Source organism: Bos indicus x Bos taurus, chromosome 2 (assembly GCF_003369695.1).
Source record: "Bos indicus x Bos taurus breed Angus x Brahman F1 hybrid chromosome 2, Bos_hybrid_MaternalHap_v2.0, whole genome shotgun sequence".
Taxonomy (NCBI): domain Eukaryota; kingdom Metazoa; phylum Chordata; class Mammalia; order Artiodactyla; family Bovidae; genus Bos; species Bos indicus x Bos taurus.
The window spans coordinates 36,185,686-36,208,354 of NC_040077.1; the positions used below are offsets into that span (position 1 = coordinate 36,185,686).

Genomic DNA, 22,669 nt, shown 5'->3' on the forward strand with positions numbered 1-22,669 from the left:
TTCTTTTCTCCAGGGTGTCTTCCCAACCTAGGGATCAAACCCAGGTCTCCCACATTGCAGGCAGATTCTTTACCCGCTGAGCCACAAAGGAAGCAGTTGTAGGTAATAAAGTAAAAATGCCGTCATCAGCCTGGGGGCAAGCTCCTGGAACAAGATGGTCAAAATGTGCACATACACAGCTGCCTTCCCTGCCAGTGTCAAAGGATCGTGGCATTGTTCTCCTGTAAGTCGAACCCAGAGTCCATCTGAGCCCAGAGAGACTCCAGAGGCACTCAGACTGACCCTCAAAATGAAAGCTATTATCTCTGTTCTAGAGAAAGTGGCCAGAGAATTTTGAATTCTTTTCAGCTGAGAATAAATATCTATCCCCGCACCCAATACTGTATATAAAATCCTTTGAAAGCCATTTGTGTTTCATAATACTCCTCTTTCAGTGTAAAAAGACTTAAATGGCAGCTCCAACTGCTAAATTTTATATATGTTTAATTTAATTATTTTTTTAATTGAAGGATAATTGCTTTACAGAATTTTGTTGTTTTCTGTCAAACCTCAGCATGAATCAGCCATATGTATACATATATCCCCTCTGTTTTGAATCTCCCTCCCATCTCCCTCCCCATCCCACCCCTCTTGGTTGATACAGAGTCCCTGTTTGAGTTTCCTGAACCATACAGCAAATACTCCTTGGCTATCTATTTTATATATAGTAATGTAAATTTCCATGTTACTCTTTCCATACATCTCACCCTCTCCTCCCCTCTCCCAATGTCCATAAGTCTGTTTTCTATGTCTGTTTCTCCACTGCTGCCATATAAATAAATTCTTCAGTACCATTTTTCTAGATTCTATATATATGTGTTAGAATAGGATATTTATCATACAACCTAAGCGAGAGTCAGAATACCCTGACTCTCGCTTAGGCTGTAATATCTTACCAAGTCTGCTTAACCTCTTTGTGCCTTAGCTCATCTGGAAAAAAAAGCACTGAGGTCCATTAGACCCTAGATCTAGATCACAGTTGGGATCCCTCTCAAGTCTGAAGACCTAGAAGGATATCGTTTATATGTTATTGTATCATATGCTTCTGTCTTTCAAGTTTAAAAAATAATCACATATTGATGGTGATTTATATTGTGGATAATAAGTAATGTCAAAATAATTGTGGAAAGTGACATTGTGTTTTTGTTGGTTCAAAAAGAAAAGGATGCTTGGAAATACTATGCTACCCACTGTGAGCCTGGCTGGAATCCCCACAACCGTAATTGCTATAAACTGCAGAAAGAAAAAAAGACCTGGAATGAGGCTTTGCAGTCTTGCCAGTCCAACAACAGTGTATTAACAGACATCACTTCGTTAGCAGAAGTGGAGTTTCTTGTAACCCTCCTTGGAGATGGTGAGTGCCAAGTGTCTTTGGTTTAAGAGGTATATACATAGTAACGCTCTTTATTAGTAAAGTTGACAAGAAATTAAACTATTTTAAAGTGATTCTTTATGGCACATACATCTGAAATTTCCAAATAATATCCAGGCATGCAAATTCATTGAATTTTTACATAATACATATTAATAAACTTTGTAATATCTCACATATGCCAGATAAATTTGATGATAGGGGTTTGGGGGTTTTCTTTAAAGAGGAAAGGTAATTTCCTGAAACTTCTAATTTAAAAAACTTGAACCCTGTAACTTACTATAGTGGGTATTAGATAGCAGTAATGTGCTGTGGCCATGTAATCCAAACAATAAAGGAAATTCCTAACAAAATCATTGAAATCATTGGCTTCGAGTAAATTGTTTTTAGTGGAAAGAATCCTCAGCATCTACTTTTATGGCCGTTTTAATGTTAGCTTTTAGTTTGGAGTGAAAACCAAACTCTTTCTGTCATTGTTCCTCACTCTGCACTGGGATTGAAAGAATCCTGTGGCTGCCTCCATCTCAACAAGTCACTGGACACTCTCCCAGCCACCAATGGTCTCTTCAACCCACCTAGACTGGCAAGCTTTATTTTATTTACTTTTCAAGACACCTCATTCTCCCATTCAATGCTTCTAAGAGTTTCTGCTCTTTTTTTTTTTTTTCCTGGTCAAAAGGAAAAAAAAAAAAAAGTAAAGCTAGACGTTATTAAAAGTTTTATTTTTTTAAGTGCCTTTTCTTAATTCAATCAACCTTCCTATTTTCTCTTTTTAGAGTATAAGAAAAACAAGACTTTTCAGACTTACTTTCCATACTGTAGCACAAACAAACTAGTGTTCCAGGAATCTGACTAGCTCAAGCTTTGTCCTTGAACGACTTTCGCTGTCAGTCTGCCTCACTCATAAACCTATATTGAGCAGATATGGATAGATGAATGGGAGAAAAGTTTAAGCAGGTGTTTTATAGCAAAACTTTAAACAGGTTTCATTCCATGAAGAAACAAAGGAGCAATCACATGCAAAGTGGTATATATTGGTAACAGCCCCTGTGTTACTGCCTTTGCAGATACTAGGATTCTTGTAAGTAATTTACGTTAATCTCTTGCAGAAAATGCATCAGAAACATGGATTGGTTTGAGCAGCCATAAAATTCCAGTTTCCTTTGAGTGGTCTAATGGCTCCTCGGTCACCTTTACTAACTGGCACACACTTGAGCCCCACATTTTTCCAAATAGAAGCCAGTTGTGTGTCTCAGCAGAGCAATCTGTAAGTTGACTCGTTGTTCCATGCTCACTTCGCTGAACTTGTATTGAGAGCCACTGGGGCCAGGGACGTGGGTTGTGGCAGAGACGAACACAGACACAGCGCCTCCTCCCCCTGGGGCTTCCACACTAGGCAGGAAAACACACACACTGAAAGCACACGCTGGCTGCAGTTGTGATGATCGCTCTGAGGACATGGGGTCAAGAGAATGAGGAATTTGGGTCGGGACAGCTTCTTCAGACAGGACAGTCAATGAAAGTTCTCTGAAGAGGTGACATTTAATATAGGACCTGAAGAACAAAAATGTCTCTGGAAGAGCAGGAGAACATTTCAGGCAGGACACCCCAAGGGCAGGCCAAGGCTTGCCTTGTCTGGTAATCAAAACAGAGACCTGGGTAGTACGGCGGTATGAATGGTGAAAGGTGGTAGGGGATGGAGCAGGAAGAATGAGAAAATGTGAGGCTTATAGGCCTGGGATAGGACCCACTAAAAGGCTTCATGGAGATGAAGGCATGATCTGATTTACTTTTTTTTTTTTTTTTTTTAACAAAATTAAAAAGACTTTATTGGAAAATACAAATATTTGAATACATTTAAAATAAGTGTAGATTCATGACAATATTTCACAAATAACTGATTTTATTTTGTGGCCTATACCTAAGCCCTGTCTTTGCAGTCTTTGGTTTGAAGTATCATATATATATATTTTTTTTTTTTTTTTTTGGCTTGTGGATTCACCTCCTCAGTTGACATCACACTCTTTCTTTCTTTTTTTTTTTTCAGTTTTAATTATTTTTTACTTTACAATATTGTATTGGTTTTGCCATACATTGACATGAATCCGGCATGGGTATACATGTGTTCCCCATCCTGAACCCCGCTCCCACCTCCCTCCCCATGGTTTACATTTTAAGAGTAACTGTGGCTGCTCCACAGAGAACTGATTGGTGGTTTAGTCACTAAGTCGTGTCCACCTCTTGCTACCCCGTGGACTGTAGCCTGTCAGGTTCCTCTGTCCATGGAGTTCTCCAGGCAAGAATATTGCAGTGGGTTTCCATTTCCTTCTCCAAGAGATCTTCCTGACCCAGGGATTGAACCCGGGTCTCGTGCACTGCAGTTTCTTTACTGACTGAGCTACCAGGGAAGCCCCAGAGAACTGATCGGAGAAAGATAAAATGGAAGAAGAAAGACTGGTTTGGAGGCTCTTCTTGTGGTTGAATTAGGGTAGTGAATGTGGAGACAAAAAGACAGATTCAAGGATCCTCTGTAAGACAGGAATTGTTGTTAAAATAGATGTAGAGGTGACAGAGAGGTAGGTTTTTGGCTTGAACACCCACCGTTTCGGTGGATGGTAGCACCATTGATCACCTGGGTGAAGATGAAGGGAAGAACCAGGGAGCCAGGAAATTACTCTGATGGTTTTTAAACTCCATTATCTTCTTAACATAAAAGGATTTCAACACTGTGTGTAACCTCTGAAAATTGTGAATTGATGGAAAATCTTGTTCTTTTCCTCAACATGAATGAAATGGTCCCAGTAACCTTAACATCACACTTATCCTTACTCTAGTCTCTCATTTATCTAAAACCTCTGATTATACAGAATTCGTTTAATCTCAAGCTATTTGACAGTGTTTTTCAAAGTATGTTTAGAATAGACTTAATCTCTTTGATCAGATGGCTGCTGAACTCACTGGTGGAGTTTTAGGAGGTAACTGGGATCTAAGCAGTTTACTAAATGTTACTTAAGTAGCTTCACAAGATGACTGTGCCAGCCAAACATAGGAAATGCCTAAGCACTTATTCTTATGACACATTCCATGTTGTAACTTTCAAGGCTGTCACAAGTACATGCAGTTACAATGATAGTACTCAGGCAGTGTTTCAGGGTCACACTTGGTGGAGGCGATGACCTCTCTAAGTGTTTGCCTGGGTCTAACTCTCCTGAAAGCCACTATAGTATTTGAGGTTTTATTGGTTTATTAGTTTCGATATAATTAAAGGTGACCTTAATTTCCTATTGACATTCTCCTTTTTCATTTGACAGACCTGAGTATTTCACTTAGCATATTCACAGAACAGGAGCCAATTTGGACAGAGAAATTATTCTTAAGAGAGAAAAGATAGGTTCTAACATCACTGGATGTGTCAGGACCATGCTGCTGTAAGTGTGGTATTTTGTGGCCCCCTTTTAGCAACTTGGTAGCTGCTAAAATAGTAGATACATAAAAAGTAACATTCATTTCTTTGAAGTTGAGCTCAATATGAATATAATTATTATAATTAACTATTTACCTAAACATGGTTAATACCTCAATTTGAATCTGAGAGCCTAGGAAACAATTCATTCATCTGTCCATGAAACAGTTATTAAGCAACTACAGTGTGCCTGACACCATCTTAGAGCTGAATGGTTTGCTGGAGACTCCATGGGAATGAGCTACAAAGCTGCTTTTATGGGTTACGTTGTCACCCTCCTACGTGGTATGTTTCTGAGGGTCATGAAAGAGCTGTCTATTCACCTAAATCCTTGCATGCCTGAGACACTAAAATTTCAACTGTGCGGTTTTAGTCTAAAGGTCTGATTGGTGTTAAAATAAAAAATCTCTTGACAGAATAAAATTTTAATCAGTTAGCAGTTATTGTATTTCATTATTAATGAAGGATATGAGAACAGCCTTCAGTAGAACTAAGAAAAGGCACGCAGGCAGCAGCCTATTATTAAAAGAGGAAATGGAGTGGCGCTTTGGAAAATTCGTGAAGAAGGGTGTCTGGGGTTGAACATGAAGTTCAGCTATGATAATGTTATCTAAAGTTATTCACGGTGCCTTCCAGGCATTTCCCCAGCATCAGGGAAGCCCCAAAGCATTCAGTTTAACACCTAGAAGTGATTGGAGAGAAGCAGCAGTATTATCACTTGGTCAGGGAACTAGTTTCATCCAAGTGGTTCTCAAATTGTGGGCCCCCCAGACCAGCAGCATCAATATCACCAAAAAACTTGTTAGAAATGCAAATTCTCAGGTCCCACCTAACTTACCGAACGAGACACACGGATCCCAATCATCTGTGTTTTAATAACCCAGGTAATTTTGGTGCACACAAAAGACTGAGAATCACTACCTATCCCATCTTTTAAAAACAAAAACTGAGATCAGCTTAATGTAAAAGCCAAACCTCCCTCTCATATGTCGGGAATCAACCCAAGATCCTAACACATTATGCCATGCTGAAACACGCATTATTAATCATATTTTAATCCAAAATAATTAATGCTGACTATGATCATCAGTAATGGAGTGCATTCATTCATCCTGTATCATTTTCCTCCTAGGAGGGACACTGGAAAGTTAAAAATTGCGAAGAAACACTTTTTTACCTTTGTAAGAAAACAGGCCTTGTCCTTTCTGACACTGAATCAGGCTGTCAAAAGGTAAGAGCTGTGAACACTGCAGGGACTTCATAACTAGAATGATTTATCCACCATCAAATTAAAGTGAATCTCTTTTTCCTGCCTTGGCTCCCTTTTTCCTCTTTCCCCTTTCTCCCTTCCTTCCTGCTTTCCTTCCCTCCTTTTTTTTTCTGAATGGGCTATTGCAACAAATCAGACAATTATCAGCTAGGACCTCTCAAAGGATTTACAGCTCTGTGAAGGATTGTCAGTATCCTCTTCCACCCAAGACAGCTTTTCTTTAATCTTTACAAACAATGCTGTCCTGTGATGCCCTGTCTCACATGTGGCTTTCATTGTCTTCCAATGAAGACTATCAGAGTGAAAGCAAAAGCATTCCTTTAAGTCAGAGTGACCTTCTGCACTCACAGTTCCGCCTTCTTTTTCACTTTTCTTAAACTTGAATAATTGAATAAAATACAATAACAAAGAGAAATGTATGTCTGCAATATATTATTACAATATTATACATCACATTATATTATTAAAATATATTTACTATAAAACATAATATTCTTAAACATTACAAATAGTTATTTATTAATAAATATCAGCATATTTATTAATATATAATAGAATGCATTTATTATTATTTATGTGTGCACTCAGTCGTGTCTGACTTTTTGCAATCCCACGAACTGTAGCTCCAGGCTCCTCTGTCCATGGAATTTTCCAGGCGAGAATACTGGAGTGGGTTGCCATTTCCTACTCAAGGGGATCTTCCAACCCAGGGCTCAAACCCATGTCTCTTGCGTCTCCTGCATTGGCAGGTGCGTTCTTTAACACTGTGCCACTTGGGAAGCCCCCCGTATATTATTTAGGAAAAAGATAAAAATATTTTTAAGTAATAAACTATTTTTGGTACTTGAACTATTTTCAGTACTTAAAAAAAAAATAAAAACATACTTAATACTTTAGGTTTAAACTTTAAAGACAGAAAATAAATGTTCTGTTTTAAATTTCTTAAAGTACATTCAATATTCTGTAGTAAGGTACCAAAAATTTACCTATCAGTATCCTTAGCACACGTGTTCTCTCTTTGTGTGTCTCTCTGTATCTCTGTTTCTCTCTCACATACACACACACCTAAAAATTCTGAATTTAACTATTCGAGATTTTTATTCTGTGAATCTCAAAATGTTCACAAATCTGGTTCTTATGCAGTTCTCTTCTAATTATTTTCTCTTCTAATCCAATTCCAATTAAATGATGAACCATCTCTCCAGAAATTGCATTTAATTCATTAATCAATGTATAAGTATATTAATCACTCTTCATACATTAGCTGAACGACATATGTGCCATAGCTGACATGTGACCAAACATTTGTCCTAATGACTACAATTCCTGAATTAGTTATAGCTGATCTCTAATCTCTATCTTGGAGAAGGAAATGGCAACCCACTCCAGTGTTCTTGCCTGGAGAATCCCAGGGACGGGGAGCCTGGTGGGCTGCCGTCTATGGGGTCGCACAGAGTCGGACACGACTGAAGTGACTTAGCAGAGCAGAGCAATCTCTATCTGATTAGAAATATTGAAAAAAATCTGTTTTACAATGGCTTTCAAGGCAACTCAACTGTTTAATTTGTGTTGAAAGAGTAATTAACTTCTTACCTGGCAGAAACAGTTGATGTTCTGTTTAAACTTTCATACACTGCTTTCCTCTTTCTGACCAGCATTACCAATATTTAAGGATTCTGAGTTCAGAGCCAGTTTTTAAATTTTATGGCAAAATTTAATTAATTTCTTTATGCACCTACCTACAAATATAGATTTGAAAGTTCTTTTCTTTTAGCTAATTGCTTTAATGCAATTCTCTCAACAGTCTGCACATGCAAAATCCCTCATAAAATAAGTCTTGATAATTTCATAGCAGAAATTTAACGAGATTTTTATTCCCATCTGAGTTACTTTTAGGGGACTTGGTAATAAGAACAATTGTTTCAGTATTGTCAACATCATCATTTCATTTAAAATGAAATGCCACCTCATGGACAAAGGATATTCACAAATACAATCAATTATTCATCCCACTTTCATTGTGTGGACAAAGGCTTGTGGCAAAGAGCCTTTGTTTTTCTGGTTATTATTATGCCACATTCCACCCCCCTCCCATTTTCTTAGAGCCTGTTCAGTTCTTGGTTGTGTTTTGGTTTGTTTATTTTTCTAAACAGCCTATGATCTAAAAACCACTAATGAGTAAGGAGGACTATGTCAGAAAGGTCAAATTGTCAGCCTTCTTCCTCCTGTCCTTCCAAATACAAAAGCAGCCTAACCTCCCTGCCCCCACTGGAGTGATCCATGGAGGGGCTCTGGCTGGCTGACGCTGTCAATTACATGGAGAAGACTGAGAAGAGAAGTTAAGGGAATAAGTTCTGAGCACATCCTGGCCGGCTAGATGTGGCACTGCTGTGTGATCCATACCTCATTTAATAATGTTTTGAACTAAAATGGCTTATTTCTAAAATAAGATTTTTCCCTCATTTAATGCAAGATCGAGACCTTTACCGAGTAGTATGGCAGAAATCATTTTATATATGGTTGATATCTGGCAAGCATTGGTGTGACACAAAATGAAGTGTATTTTAAAACTGGTGAATACATAAAAACAGATTGATAGAAGGGATGTGATTTTATAATATTGGAAGAAAAATAACTAAAATAGCTTGGTTGAAATATAGAAGACTAATGAATCTGTCAGAGAAGGCAATAGCACCCCACTCCAGTACTCTTGCCTGGAAAATCCCATGGACGGAGGGGCCTGGTGGGCTGCAGTCCATGGGGTCGCTAGGAGTCGGACATGACTGAGCGACTTCACTTTCACTTTTCACTTTCATGCATTGGAGAAGGAAATGACAACCCACTCCAGTGTTCTTGCCTGGAGAATCCCAGGGACGGTAGAGCCTGGTGGGCTGCCGTCTATGGGGTCGCACAGAGTCGGACACGACTGAAGCGACTTAGCAGTAGCAGCAGCAGCAATGAATCTGTGTCTCCTGTATCATATGCTTTTAAAGAATAAGCCACCCTTCTTCACTCCCAGGACTGAGCCATACACATTTGTCATTTGACAAAGCTTGTTTGCTTTCTCTGTAAATGGGTTGATTTAGCCATTTGATTTAGGAATAATCTTCACCAAAAAAGTATTTTAGCCAGTATCTATTTGGAAGCTTGATGACCCAGTTAAGACCATCCTGGATTGCACCAAAATTAGATTCCAAACCAGTTTATCCATTAGTCTGACTTTATTTGAGTCCCTAATCTCAGTGAATCTTAGTAGGATAACATGAAATAAGCAATATGCAAGAAACTTGAAAAAAAATACAGTACACTCTTACCTAGATCATATGTCCTCTTTGCTCATACTGAGCTCCTGGCTCTATTCTAGGGTTTCTGCTGACAGTGTCTTCCTTTGATTCTCAGAACAACTCCATGGATACTATTATTATCCCTATATACAGAGGGGAAAACTGAGACATGGAGGGATTAAATAAGGCCACATGATAGTGGAACCAGAATTCAAATCTATACATTTTGTCCTCAAAGCCAACACTTCTGACTTTTGGCATGCTGCAGGAAATAATTACATGAAATCCTATAAGTCTGAACAGACTGTGTGTGTGCGCACATGTGTGTGTGTGTGTGTGTGTGTGTGTGTGTTTGAGAGAGAGTGATCTCACATAAACGTCCTTTTATTTCCATTTGGCATAAAGATTTTAAATCAGTTCATTAGGCTTTAAGATTAATTAAATAAATGTAAAAGTGGCTGTAGCTAATGGCCTTACCATTAGAAAGATATCAAAGACATCAAGACAAACATTCAAGTCTTAAGTTTTGAGTGGGTCAGAGAAAAAAGAGGTAAATGAGAGTACACTGAAAAATATTTTACTATTCAACTAAATCAGTTGTGTCTTTAATTTTCCTTTTCCTTGTTTAAGGGATGGGAGAGACATGGTAAATTCTGTTACAAAATTGACACCGTCCTTCGAAGCTTTGACCATGCCTCCAGTGGTTACTACTGTCCTCCTGCGCTTATAACCATTACAAGCAGGTAAAACTGAAATTTTCTATCAGAAACATACTGCTTTTTTGACATAAGGGCTCTTGGAATGATAAAATGTAACCACAATCAGTAACTTGTGAAAATCTAAAATGTACCATGCAATAGAATATTAAATTATTTAAATTATTGATTTAGATGAATTTAAACCATACAATGTTATTCTTAAATTGATTTTTGAGGAACAAATAGTAATAAATCTTTCCATGAAGATTTATTATCTAGCTATGCTAATATATTCAGTCATATGTATATTTTATCTAAGTGCCTATAATAGGCAAGAAATATGTTATTTAAATATGAAGTATTTTTTACCATAATGTATGTATCATGTGGGTTTTTTTTTTTTAATAACAAAAGTAAGTAAAACTGTAGAGGATTTTCAAATGCTTCTCTATTGCTTCTCTGGTCTGTGTTTGTTTAGATTTCTCTGTGCACAGATGTCTTCTCCACACAGAGACACTATGCCCTTTTCACACTCCATACAATGCGCAACGTGCTGCAGATGAGTAGCAGGAGATAAAAGTACCAACATCAGAAGTGACCTCAGTGTCACTATCAATGCCAGGAGGACAGTGAGAGCTGGGACACTGACTCCTCCAGGCAGAAGATAGAAGCAAGGCAGAACTCTTCAGTGGTTCCACAGGAAACTATACCCACCGAGCTAGTTACTTGCTTTTCTCCCGAGGTCATTGCCTTTAAAAATATCCGTTGAAGACCAGGAAACAGAACAACTGATGCTTTGGTTTTATCTAGAGACCCTTCATATGCAGGTCTAAACTGTAGGAGGAATTCTAGGTGCTTTCTCTGTTCACCCCACATGGGAAGTCAACATTCAAAGCCATCAGTATTTCTTTTTTTTTTTTTTCTTAAATATTTATTTATTTATTTGACTGCACTGGGTCTTAGTTGCAGCATGTGGGATCTAGTTTCCTGATTAGGGATCAGATCCAGCCCCCCTGCATTGACAGCACAGTCTTAGCTACTGGACTACCAAAGAAGTCCTTTCTCCTCTCACCTCTTACCTTCTTTCCCAGTCTTCCCTCCAAACAAATGCACAAGAGTGCAGACACACACACACACACACACACACACACACACACAGGAACAGACTGACAGCATTTGGCAAAATAAATCGCCTGATGAAACATTTGGTACTCAGGAGACCCTTTTATGGGGTACAGCACCACCTCTGATGTATCTCAGTGTTGTTTTTAGTTCTGCTTTTCTCCTTCCCAGAATAGCTACCAAGGCACAATGAAGTCTTTATCCTTAGCCTTGTTCAATCCACTCACAAGTTTATGAGACAGCCTAGGGCCGAAAGTCCTCCAGCCAGTAAGTCAGCACTGGGCTTTATTCAGGAGCTTGACCAATGAAGTTATGCTCTTTCAATAATTATAATTAAATGTTTTTTACTGAAGAAAAAGGTCTAATTATTTCACCTCTTTTTATATCTTATTCTTCCATTTTTGTATCTATCACACACCTGGCACTGTGTTAATTACTTTTCATATGTTTTCTGACCATGCAAAAAGTCAACAGTCAAGAGTTTATTAGAAAATTACTTATTGATGATCCATATTGTGGGAGGCATAATATTAAACGCCAGCATGCTATACAAAAAAATAAGTAAAAATAAAAGGCCCCACTTGCAGGCCAGCAGCTAAAGAGTTTGAACATAGATGCCTGAAACAAGTGAAGAAAGTGAAGTAACACAATAAATGGATAAACTCAAAGTGACATTACCGATAACTCACAGTGCCAAAGTAGCCCAAGTAAGGCAGAAATCTGTTAGAATTCAAACACTGCATTTTGAATTGAACCTTTTGGGGACCTCATGCAAAGGGCAGAAAGTGTCTGTGAAAAAAACATACTCTGTTTCATTTCCTCCAAATCTGGATACAGGGGTATGTTGTGAATACTATAAATTTTTTCTCTGATAAACTATACAATAGCCAAAGCTAATCTATAGTCCAACCCTAGAGCAGATCCAGATTCAGATGCATTTGTTTCCATCCCCTCCTTGACCTCTTAGTTCCCTCAGGTGACCTTTCGCTGGCATGCTACTCAGTCACCAGTCAACCCCCCGATGTACTACATGTTAATTCCAATGAGCCAGCCCTCCCAGGTAGCTTACGTGCATGCACACTGCCCTGCAAACATGTCTATAGCCAAAGCAGTGACTCCAACGTGGGACATGGGAGTTGAGGAAAGCGAGGGTCTCACGCTCTTGATTTTTATTCACTCAGTTCAATTCAGTTCAGTCGCTCAGTTGTGTCCGACTCTTTGCGACCCCATGAATTGCAGCACACCAGGCCTCCCTGTCCATCACCAACTCCCAGAGTTCACTCAGACTCACATCCATCCAGTCAGTGATGCTATCCAGCCATCTCATCCTCTGTCGTCCCCTTCTCCTCCTGCCTCCAATCCCTCCCAGCATCAGAGTCTTTTCCAATGAGTCAACTCTTCGCATGAGGTGGCCAAAGTACTGGAGTTTCAGCTTTAGCATCATTCCTTCCAAAGAAATCCCAGGGCTGATTCACTCAGACCTTATCAGTTAAGAAATGAAGATCCACACCACACCGTTCTTTAGTGTTGTTGCCCTGAGTCTTCGTGGCTAGTGGGCTTTCTCTAGCTGCAGAGAGCTGGGGTTACTCTCTAGCTGCGGTGTGCTCTCGGGCTCTAGAGCGCTGGCTCAGTAGTTGTGATGCACGGGCTTAGTTGCCCTGTGGCGTGTAGGATATTCCCGGATCAGGGATCAAACTTTGTGTCTCCTGCACTGGAACACAGATTCTTATCCACTGAACCACCAGGGAAGTCCACCATACTGTTCTCTGAATAACAATACACTTTTGAATATTTTTCAACAGCATGTTTTGTCTGAGAAGGTTGGGCAGTAGATGGACTGTCTCCTCCGAGTATCCACTAGCAGCCTGGGTAATCATTTTCTTCCATTACTGATTTCCTGTTTGAGTTAAGACACTCCTGTCACTCACTGGTACCCAAGCTTGTAGTTGCTAATTGATTTTCCACTCTTCTGCACAATTGAGTGACAGATTTGATGGGCACAATTAGAACCACCTGCTACAAATTACGTATTTCTTTTGTTATCGGGCAACTGCTCCTGGTTTAGGACTTTTAACACTTTGTAGAATAGAGAGGGGAAGAAAAATGAATCCTTACTGCTGAATAACAGAATTTTATTTGCTTGCTGTTACAAAAATTTCTGAGGCCTGGCCACTTTGCTTTCAGAGAGACCACATATGCAAAACTTGAGTTCTAAAGTTACCTTGGATAATTGTCTGCTGCTTGTGCTGCTGCTAAGTCACTTCAGTCGTGTCTGACTCTATGTGACCCCATAGATGGCGGCCCACCAGGCTCCCCCGTCCCTGGGAGTCTCCAGGCAAGAACACTGGAGTGGGTTGCCATTTCCTTCTCCAATGCATGAAAGTGAAAAGTGAAAGGGAAGTCGCTCAGTCGTGTCCGACTCTTGGCGACCCCATGGACTGCAGCCCACCAGGCTCCTCCGTCCGTGGGATTTTCCAGGCAAGAGTACTGGAGTGGGGTGCCATTGCCTTCTCCAGGATAACTGTCTAAATGCATATATATCTAAATGCATATATATCTAAATGCATATATATCTATACCTTGAATCCATCAGCCATGGAATATTTGTACAAAATAATCCAAAACACATTCGATTTTGACAGTTTTTCCCAAAGTGAGAAATGATGCAATATCTCATTTTCTCCTAAATTTAAATATGCATTATTTGCAAGCATTTTTACAGTCCTGCCATATTCTTGCAACCACAATATCCTCCAAACACTTTTACAGTTAACTTTTGTGTGTGGCAAAATATACATAATATAAAGCTTTATCAATTCAACCATTTTAAGTGTATGGTTCAGTGGCATTAAGTACATTTATTTTATTACACAATCATCACCACCGTCCAGCTCTAGAATATTTTTCATCTCCCCAAACTGAAATTTTGTATTCACTAAACACTAACTCCCCATTTCCCCTATCCCCAGCCTTTAGCAACCACCATTCTACTTTCTGTCTCTATGAAGTTGGCTGCTCTAGTTACCTCATAACTGGAACCACACAGTGGTTGTCCAGTTGTGCCTGGTTTATTTCACTTAGCCTAATGTCCCCTGTTGTTGTTTAGTTGCTAAGCTGTGGCTGACTTAGTAACCCCATGGACTGTAGCCCACCAGGCTCCTCTGTCCATAGGATTTCCCAGACAAAGGTAGGAGTGGGTTGACATTTCCTTCTCTGGGGCATCTTCTCAACTCAGGGATCAAACCCACATCTTCTGCATTGCAAGAAGATTCTTAACCACTGAGCCACCAGGGAATCCATAATGGCTTCTAGGTTGCTCCATATTATAGCATGCGTCAGTATTTTTTTCTTTTTGAAGGCTGAAAAACATTCTATAGTATGTATATTCTACATTTTGTTTGCCCATCCAACCACTGGTAGAAAAAAGATGCTTCTATTTTTGACTACTGTCAACAACGCTGCTGTGAATATGGATGTCCAAGTGTCACGTAACTCCCTGCTTTCAATTACTTTGGGTTATACACCCAGAAGTGGAACTTCTGGATCATATACTAATTCTATGTTTAAGTTTTTGAGGAATACCCATACTGTTTTCCATGGGAGCTTCATTTTACATTCCCACCAGCAATGCACAAGAATTCCAGTTCCTCTACATCCTGACAAAAGCTTGTTATTTTCTGTTTTTACATAATAGTCATCCTAATGATTGTGATGGGACCAGATGCCATGATCTTCAGTTTTTGAATGTTGAGCTTTAAGCCAACTTTTTCACTCTCCTCTTTCACTCTCATCAAGAGGCTTTTTATTTCCTCTTCACTTTCCGCCATAATGAGTGTGAAGTAGTATCTCATTGTGGTTTTGATTTGCATTTTCCTAATGATTAGTGATGCTAAGCATCTTTTCATGTGCTTATTGACAGTTTATATCTCCTTTGGAGAACCATCTATTCAAGTCTTTTATTCATTTTTGAATTAGAGTGTTTGTTTTCTGTCCTTGATTTGTAGTTCTTTATATACTCTGGATATTAATTGCTTATCAGATACATAATTTGCAAATACTTTCTCCTATTTGTGGGTTGCCGTTTATTCTGTTGAATTGTCCTTTCATGCGTAAAAGTTTAAATTTTTACTAAGTCCAATTTATTCTTTCTTATTTAGTGGCCTGTGCTTTTTAGTGTTTTATCCAAGAAATTACTACTATACTCAATGTCATGAAAAATTTTCCCCTATGCTTTCTTCTAAGAATTTTAGTTTTAGCTCATATGTTTAGGTCTTTGATCCACTATGTAAATGGTGTAGGCTAAGAGTCCAGCTACATTATTTTGTAGGTGGATACCCACTTTTCCTAACATTGTTATTGAAAAGACTGTCCTTTCCTCAATGAATGGTCTTGGCAACCTTGTGAAAAATCATTTGACCATACATGCAATGGTTTATTTCTAGATTCTCTATTCTGTTCCATTGCTCTGTATGTCTGTCTTTATGCCAGTATCACACTGTTTTGATTACTGTATTTTTAGTAAGTTTTGAAATCAAGAAGTCTAAGGTCTTCAACTTTGTTCTTCTTTTTCATGTTTGTTTTTGCTCTTTGAAGAGATTGTGTTTGAGATTCTATATGAATTTTAAGATGGATTTTCTATTTCTGTAAAGATAAATCAGGATTTTTGACAGGGATTGCATTCAATCTGTAAGTCACCTTGGATAGAATGGCCATTTTAACAATAAGTCTTCCAAACCATGAAGATGGAATGTCTTTCCATTTATTTGTGTCTTCTTTAATTTTGTCATTTTCAGTGTACAAGTCTTTTGCCTCCTTAGTCAAGTTCATTCCCAAGTGTTTTATTATTTTTGATGCTATTATAAATGGAATTGTTCTCCTTTTCATTTTTTCACTGTTAGTATCAATAAATAAAAATGCAACTGATTTTTGTGTGTTGACTTTTTATCCTGCAATTTGTTGAATTCATTGGTTAATTCTAACAGTTTTCTTTTTGGTAGAGTGCAGTTCAATTTCTTTTAAAAAACACATTTTGGTGACTATTTTTAAAATTACACAATAGAAACATTCTCATTGCATTTTTAAATTAAAATTTAATGTTTAGCACCATGAACAACAGATTCTTCTCAAGGTGATGGAAATTCAAGATATACCTTTTTTTTCATATTTACATTGGAAATAAACATTTGATTTCTTGCCTTTTTAAGGGGTTGATGCTGAAATTTTGTTCTGATTTTAAGAAGTGTTTGCCTACAAAACTTGATTTTATAATTAAGTATATACATAAGCAAAATATTTTATCATTGTCTTTCTAAAGAATAACAATTTTTACTTTACTGAATACTCTAAAGATAACTAGTTCAAAAATATATAAAAATATGTAAATGTGGTTATTTTTTTCTTAAATAATAATATTTGAGTTAACCTCAGTGATACCAGATAAAAAGTCCAAATATTATGAATCCTTGGAATATTCTCAAATGAAGAATTCTAAAAGAAAGGGCCAGAAAAGACTTTAAAGGGTCGTCCACACTATTACCTAAAGCTAGAGTTTTCACAACCCTGTAAGTGTTTGAAACCAAATAGTGAGTGATAAAGAATGTAAAATGATCTCTGTTTCTTTATCAGTTGGAAACAGATACTCAAGAGACTGCATGCTATTTTTCAGGGTTAATTTCTTAGAGTACATGGTTTAGAAAAAAGATATAGTTGCTGAATTTCCCTATTAACAATCCCATTTTCTAAATTGGACCAGAAAACTAGATTCCTGTTTTTATCTGAAGGTTATGGTGGCTCAGATGGTGAAGAATCTACCTGCAATGCAGGAGACCCGGCTTCGATCCCTGGGTCACTTCTGGTTCTTCCACAGCCTTATGTGGCCCCAGTCTTAGCACCATGGATTCTGGAAGTGGAGATAAAGACAGAGGCTCGGCCGATAAATGGAGCCTCTTTGGACCAAGATCCTTCCAGAAGTCCGATTCAGGAGGTTTTGCCATCTAAGCCTACAAAGGAGCCCAGAAGCCTTCTCCAATGGAAGTGATGCACACACAAGCCACCCAAAGGGTCAAGGAGCCAGCAACTTTCAAGCCGCCCAAGTTGGATATCCCAGTGATAGAAGGGACAAAACAGCTGCCACGGGCCCACAATCTCAAACCCCGGGACTTGAATGTTCTCACACCCACTGGCTTTCTGTTCTGGGGACTCTGCATCGAGGGTATTGAGCCCAGCTCCCTTTTACCTTGGCTCTTCCCTGGTGGCTCAGACGGTAAAAGCCTCTGCCTACAATGCAGGAGACCTGGGTTCCATCCCTGGGTCAGGAAGATCCCCTGTAGAAGGGAATGGCCACCCACTCCAGGACTCTTCCCTGGAAAATCCCATGGACGGAGGAGCCTGATAGGCTACAGTCCATGGGGTTGCAAAGAGTCGGACACGACTGAGCGACTTCACTTTCACTTTCACGGTGGCTCAGATGGTGAAGAATCTACCTGCAGTACAGGAGACCCAGCTTCCACCTCTGGGTTGGGAAGATCCTCTGGAGAAGGGAAAGGCTTCCCAGTACTCTAGTACTCTTAACTGGATAATTCCATGGTTAGAGGAGCCTGGAGGGCTACAGTCCACGGGGTCGCAAAGAGCCAGACACAACTGAGCAAATAACACTACTATAGGATTTAATATATGAGTATTATATGTAACTGCTTAAATGGTATATCTGCCAATTTAAAAATCAAGTTTGTATTGCTTTGTGCAATGACAAATTGTTGTAAAATAGCAAATCAGAGTAGACTGCTGCGGCTGCTGCTAAGTCACTTCAGTGGTGTCCGACTCTGTGCAACCCCATAGACGGCAGCCTACTAGGCTCCTGTGTCCCTGGGATTCTCCAGGCAAGAATACTGGAGTGGGTTGCCATTTCCTTCTCCAATCTAAATGAATCTAAAACAGGGGACAAAAGTAAAGTGTTGTCATGAATAATGATACCAGAAGCCAAGCTCACAGACACCACTCTCTCTCTCTCCATTATCTGATAAATGCTGTAGTACAAGGTAATAGAAGAAGCAGCAATATTCTCTGGGTTTAGAACCAGCACAGTGACTAGTGGTCCTGACCATAGCCTCCATGGTGCAGAGCCCTGCTGGCCTCCTAGCGTTGCAGTTTCAGGCACCATCTGGCGTGATAATAATGCTACTCTCCCTCAGAAGAGAAAAGGAAAAACAGATCTTATGTTATGAGAGCATTAACTACTGAAAGTCTAGGAAAAATTGAAACAGCATCTAGATAGCATTTACTTTTATATACCTTCTTTTTGAAGCATATTTTTTATGTAAGTTTCTGCCACTGCAATCTGATTTTAAAAATAACTTTAATAATTTCAAGTGTATGCCTTTTAGATTACCAATAGAGTAGCTGCATAAAATACTAAAGGATATGGTTTGCAAGATGAGTGTCATGGATGCTTGATATCACTGTTGCTGGTGATGCTTATAAGGCAGTTAAAAAGTTTGCTTCTCTGTGTTCTTTTCTCTTTCCCTTCCATTATTTCCCTTGAGACTCCTCTATTACTGAATGACCCCATCAACTTCTCTTAGCAAGTTAAAAATGCACCATAATGAAAAAAATCCAAAATTGGATGAAAAAGTCTAATTTGCTCTCTCCTTCGGTATACCTTTGGTAATTTCATCAGGCCTTTTCTCTCCCAATGAGTTGACGGGTCTGGCCGAAAGTTACCATTGTTTGAAAGGTGTTTTTTCAAAACAATATATGTATTGAAAGTAAATTTTTCAAGATAGTTTCCAACTTAGCTTAAAATTTCAATGCTGGTTAAATTTTAACCCATGTTTCTGTCAAGCATGTATACAAATTTCTAGATTCTGCTTTTGATGCCGTCATGGTGAGGAGGGAGCGGTGCCATCAGTCAGTGAACACTAATTCATTCAGCTGTTTGGGGAAATATAGTGGGTGTACTTCTCTGGATTAGTTCCTAGTGTTTTAAATTTATCTTCAGTGAATAAGCACATCTGAACACATTTGAATAAGCCAATGACTCCCTGCGCCTGTGCACAAACTGATTTGGGAGACATATAATTGCTACTCTAATTTCTGTTCCATTCTTACCAGGCAAGTGTGGTAAGTGGGTGCAAGTGAACTCTATCAGCAGATGCTCATTCGGAAAAGCAGAATATCCTTACTTCTCCCCCACCCCCGGAGGCAGCTCCCCACCACATGCACATTACAGCATGATGTGTGCTGTGTGGCCTAATTACACCACAGGGCACAGGTTGCACAAAGAAATGCATTGCTAGCATTCCGGCCTTTACAAGCTACACTCTGAAGCTGGAACTGGACTCTGTTCCTTGAAAGAACTGACCACCAACTTTGAGGATCAGATTCTCCTCACTCATATATTTCTGGGAATTGCACTTATGTTTGGCATTTATTAGCAATGTTCAGGGTCTTTGAGTATTTTTCTGTCCCATATTCTAAAGAATTCATGAAAAATGCTTACTGTGGTGCCATTCTGTGCACCTCATTATGTTTTAATGACATTTTTTATTGCCCAGAAACTTACTATAATCATTTCCTTTTCCCCTTTTAAGGTTTGAACAGGCTTTTATTACCAGTTTGATCAGTAGTGTGGTAAAAACGAAGGACACTTATTTTTGGATCGCTCTTCAAGATCAAAATAATACAGGAGAATACACTTGGAAGACGGCAGGGCAGCAGTTGGAGCCAGTGAAGTACACACACTGGAACACACGTCAGCCCCGTGAGTAGAGGGCACCGTCACCCCACTTCGCCCTCCTGTTTTCTTTACCCCCAGACCCCATCCACCTTGTGGTCCACCTCCTTTGAGTCTTCCTTAGTGTTTTTGTAAGGCATAAATCAACTAAAACAATTACCACAGGTTCTCAGGGGGTGATATATGGCTGATCGTTTTTAGCAGTATAATCCATATGAGTCATTTGACAAGTTCAAGGTATAAATTCATTGCTCAAGATCACACATGCCTTTATTAGCAGAAGTCCAGTTTCTCCCTCCTAAAATCTCTTCCCCATCTGCCCTCATTGTCTAAGAATCCTAGGGGCTTAATCAATCCAGAAAAGTCTATTATACTTCAAAACAGAGTGAATGGGCATGTTTGAGCACATCTAATATGTTCACAGTTAATGCCAGGTGACTTGTTGTGAAATGTTAGTTAGGTAACATTCTGGCTAGTCCATCTCCTCCATGGATTTCTGTGGTACCTTAGCTGGGATTTCAGTTACAGGTCTATTAATTCTTCATTTTCTTATGCTCAGCTCTGGATCCCAAAGTACGAAACTGTGCCAGAGAATCTAATGGTTTCAGCCACAATCTACACTAGAATCAGCCCCGCAGACCAAGCTTTTAGGTCACTGTGTTAATCTTAGGCCAACAGCCTGGATCCAACACATCTGTATCTCACTCTGAGCCGTTTGGATGCCTTGCTCCCTTTCTTGCCTGTGGATCTCCAACAAGCCTACCCCAGATAACAGGCAACAGGTTACCTTCAAATCTGTATCTGGAGGAAATGAGTTAGAGGCATCAAGCTCTTCCCTGAGGAAAGATAACTATTATTATAATATTATAATAATTACTCAGTTCAGTGCAGTTCAGTTCAGTCACTCAGTGGTGTCCAACTCTTTGTGACCCCATGAATCGCAGCACGCCAGGCCTCCCTGTCCATCACCAACTCCCGGAGTTCACCCAAACTCACATCCATCGAGTAGGTGATGCCATCCAGCCATCTCATCCTCTGTCGTCCCCTTCTCCTCCTGCCCCCAATCCCTCCCAGTGTCAGAGTCTTTTCCAGTGAGACAACTCTTCGTATGAGGTGGCCAAGAACTGGAGTTTCAGCTTTAGCATCATTCCTTCCAAAGAACACCCAGGGCTGATCTCCTTCAGAATGGACTGGTTGGATCTCCTTACAGTCCAAGGGACTTTCAAGAGCCTTCTCCAACACCACAGTTCAAAAACATCAATTCTTTGGCACTCAGCTTTCTTCACAGTCCAACTCTCACATCCATACATGACCACTGGAAAAACCATAGCCTTGACTAGATGGACCTTTGTTGGCAAAGTAATGTCTCTGCTTTTAAATATGCTGTCTCGGTTGGTCATAACTTTCCTTCCAAGGAGTAAGCGTCTTTTAATTTCATGGCTGCAATCACCATCTGCAGTGATTTTGGAACCCCCCAAAATAAAGTCTGACACTGTTTCCACTGTTTCCCCATCTATTTCCCATGAAGTGATGGGACCAGATGCCATCATCTTTGTTTTCTGAATGTTGAGCTTTAAGCCAACTTTTTCAGTCTCCTCTTTCACTTTCATCAAGAGGCTTTTTAGTTCCTCTTCACTTTCTGCCATAAGGGTGGTATCATCTGCATATCTGAGGTTATTGATATTTCTCCCAGCAATCTTGATTCCAGCTTGTGATTCTTCCAGCCCAGCATTTCTCATGATGTACTCTGCATATAAGTTAAATAAGCAGGGTGACAATATTCAGCCTTGACGTCCTCCTTTTCCTATTTGGAACCAGTCTGTTGTTCCATGTCCGCTTCTAACTGTTGCTTCCTGACCTGCATACAGGTTTCTCAAGAGGCAGATCAGGTGGTCTGGTATTCCCATCTCTTTCAGAATTTCCCACAGTTTATTGTGATCCACACAGTCAAAGGCTTTAGCATAGTCAATAAAGCAGAAATAGATGTTTTTCTGGAACTCTCTTGCTTTTTCGATGATCCAGTGGATGTTGGCAATTTGATCTCTGGTTTCTCTGCCTTTTCTAAAACCAGCAGGAACATCTGGAATTTCACAGTTCACATATTGCTGAAGCCTAGCTTGGAGAATTCTAAGCATTACTTTACTAGTGTGAGATGAATGCAATTGTGTGGTAGTTTGAGCATTCTTTGGCATTATCTTTCTTTGGGATTGGAGTGAAAACTGACCTTTTCCTGTGGCCACTGCTGAGTTTTCCAAATTTGCTGGCATATTGAGTGCAGCACTTTCACAGCATCATCTTTCAGGATTTGAAATAGCTCAACTGGAATTCCATCACCTCCACTAGCTTTGTTTGTAGTGATGCTTTCTAAGGCCCACTTGACTTCACATTCCAGGATGTCTGGCTCTAGGTCAGTGATCACACCATTGTGATTATCTGGGTCGTGAAGATCTTTTTTGTACAGTCCTTCTGTGTATTCTTGCCACTTCTTAATATCTTCTGCTTCTGTTAGGTCCATACCATTTTTGTCCTTTATCGAGCCCATCGTTGCATGAAATGTTCCCTTGGTATCTCTAATTTTCTTGAAGAGATCTCTAGTCTTTCCCATTCTGTTATTTTCCTCTATTTCTTTGCACTGAACGCTGAGGAAGGCTTTCTTATCTCTCCTTGCTATTCTTTGGGACTCTGCATTC

At 39.5% G+C, this 22,669-nt stretch overlaps 1 protein-coding gene across 1 annotated transcript in view; it reads left to right on the top strand.

Moving 5' to 3' along the window:
* The window catches only part of PLA2R1 (phospholipase A2 receptor 1), a 134,261-nt gene that overhangs the window by 49,908 nt on the left and 61,684 nt on the right, over positions 1 to 22,669 (top strand). The window contains exons 7-11 of the mRNA XM_027559683.1: positions 1,199 to 1,393; positions 2,521 to 2,678; positions 6,007 to 6,105; positions 10,059 to 10,171; positions 19,837 to 20,006. Of these exons, the coding sequence (XP_027415484.1) occupies positions 1,199 to 1,393; positions 2,521 to 2,678; positions 6,007 to 6,105; positions 10,059 to 10,171; positions 19,837 to 20,006 (735 nt within the window). The remainder of the gene's footprint in view (positions 1 to 1,198; positions 1,394 to 2,520; positions 2,679 to 6,006; positions 6,106 to 10,058; positions 10,172 to 19,836; positions 20,007 to 22,669) is intronic.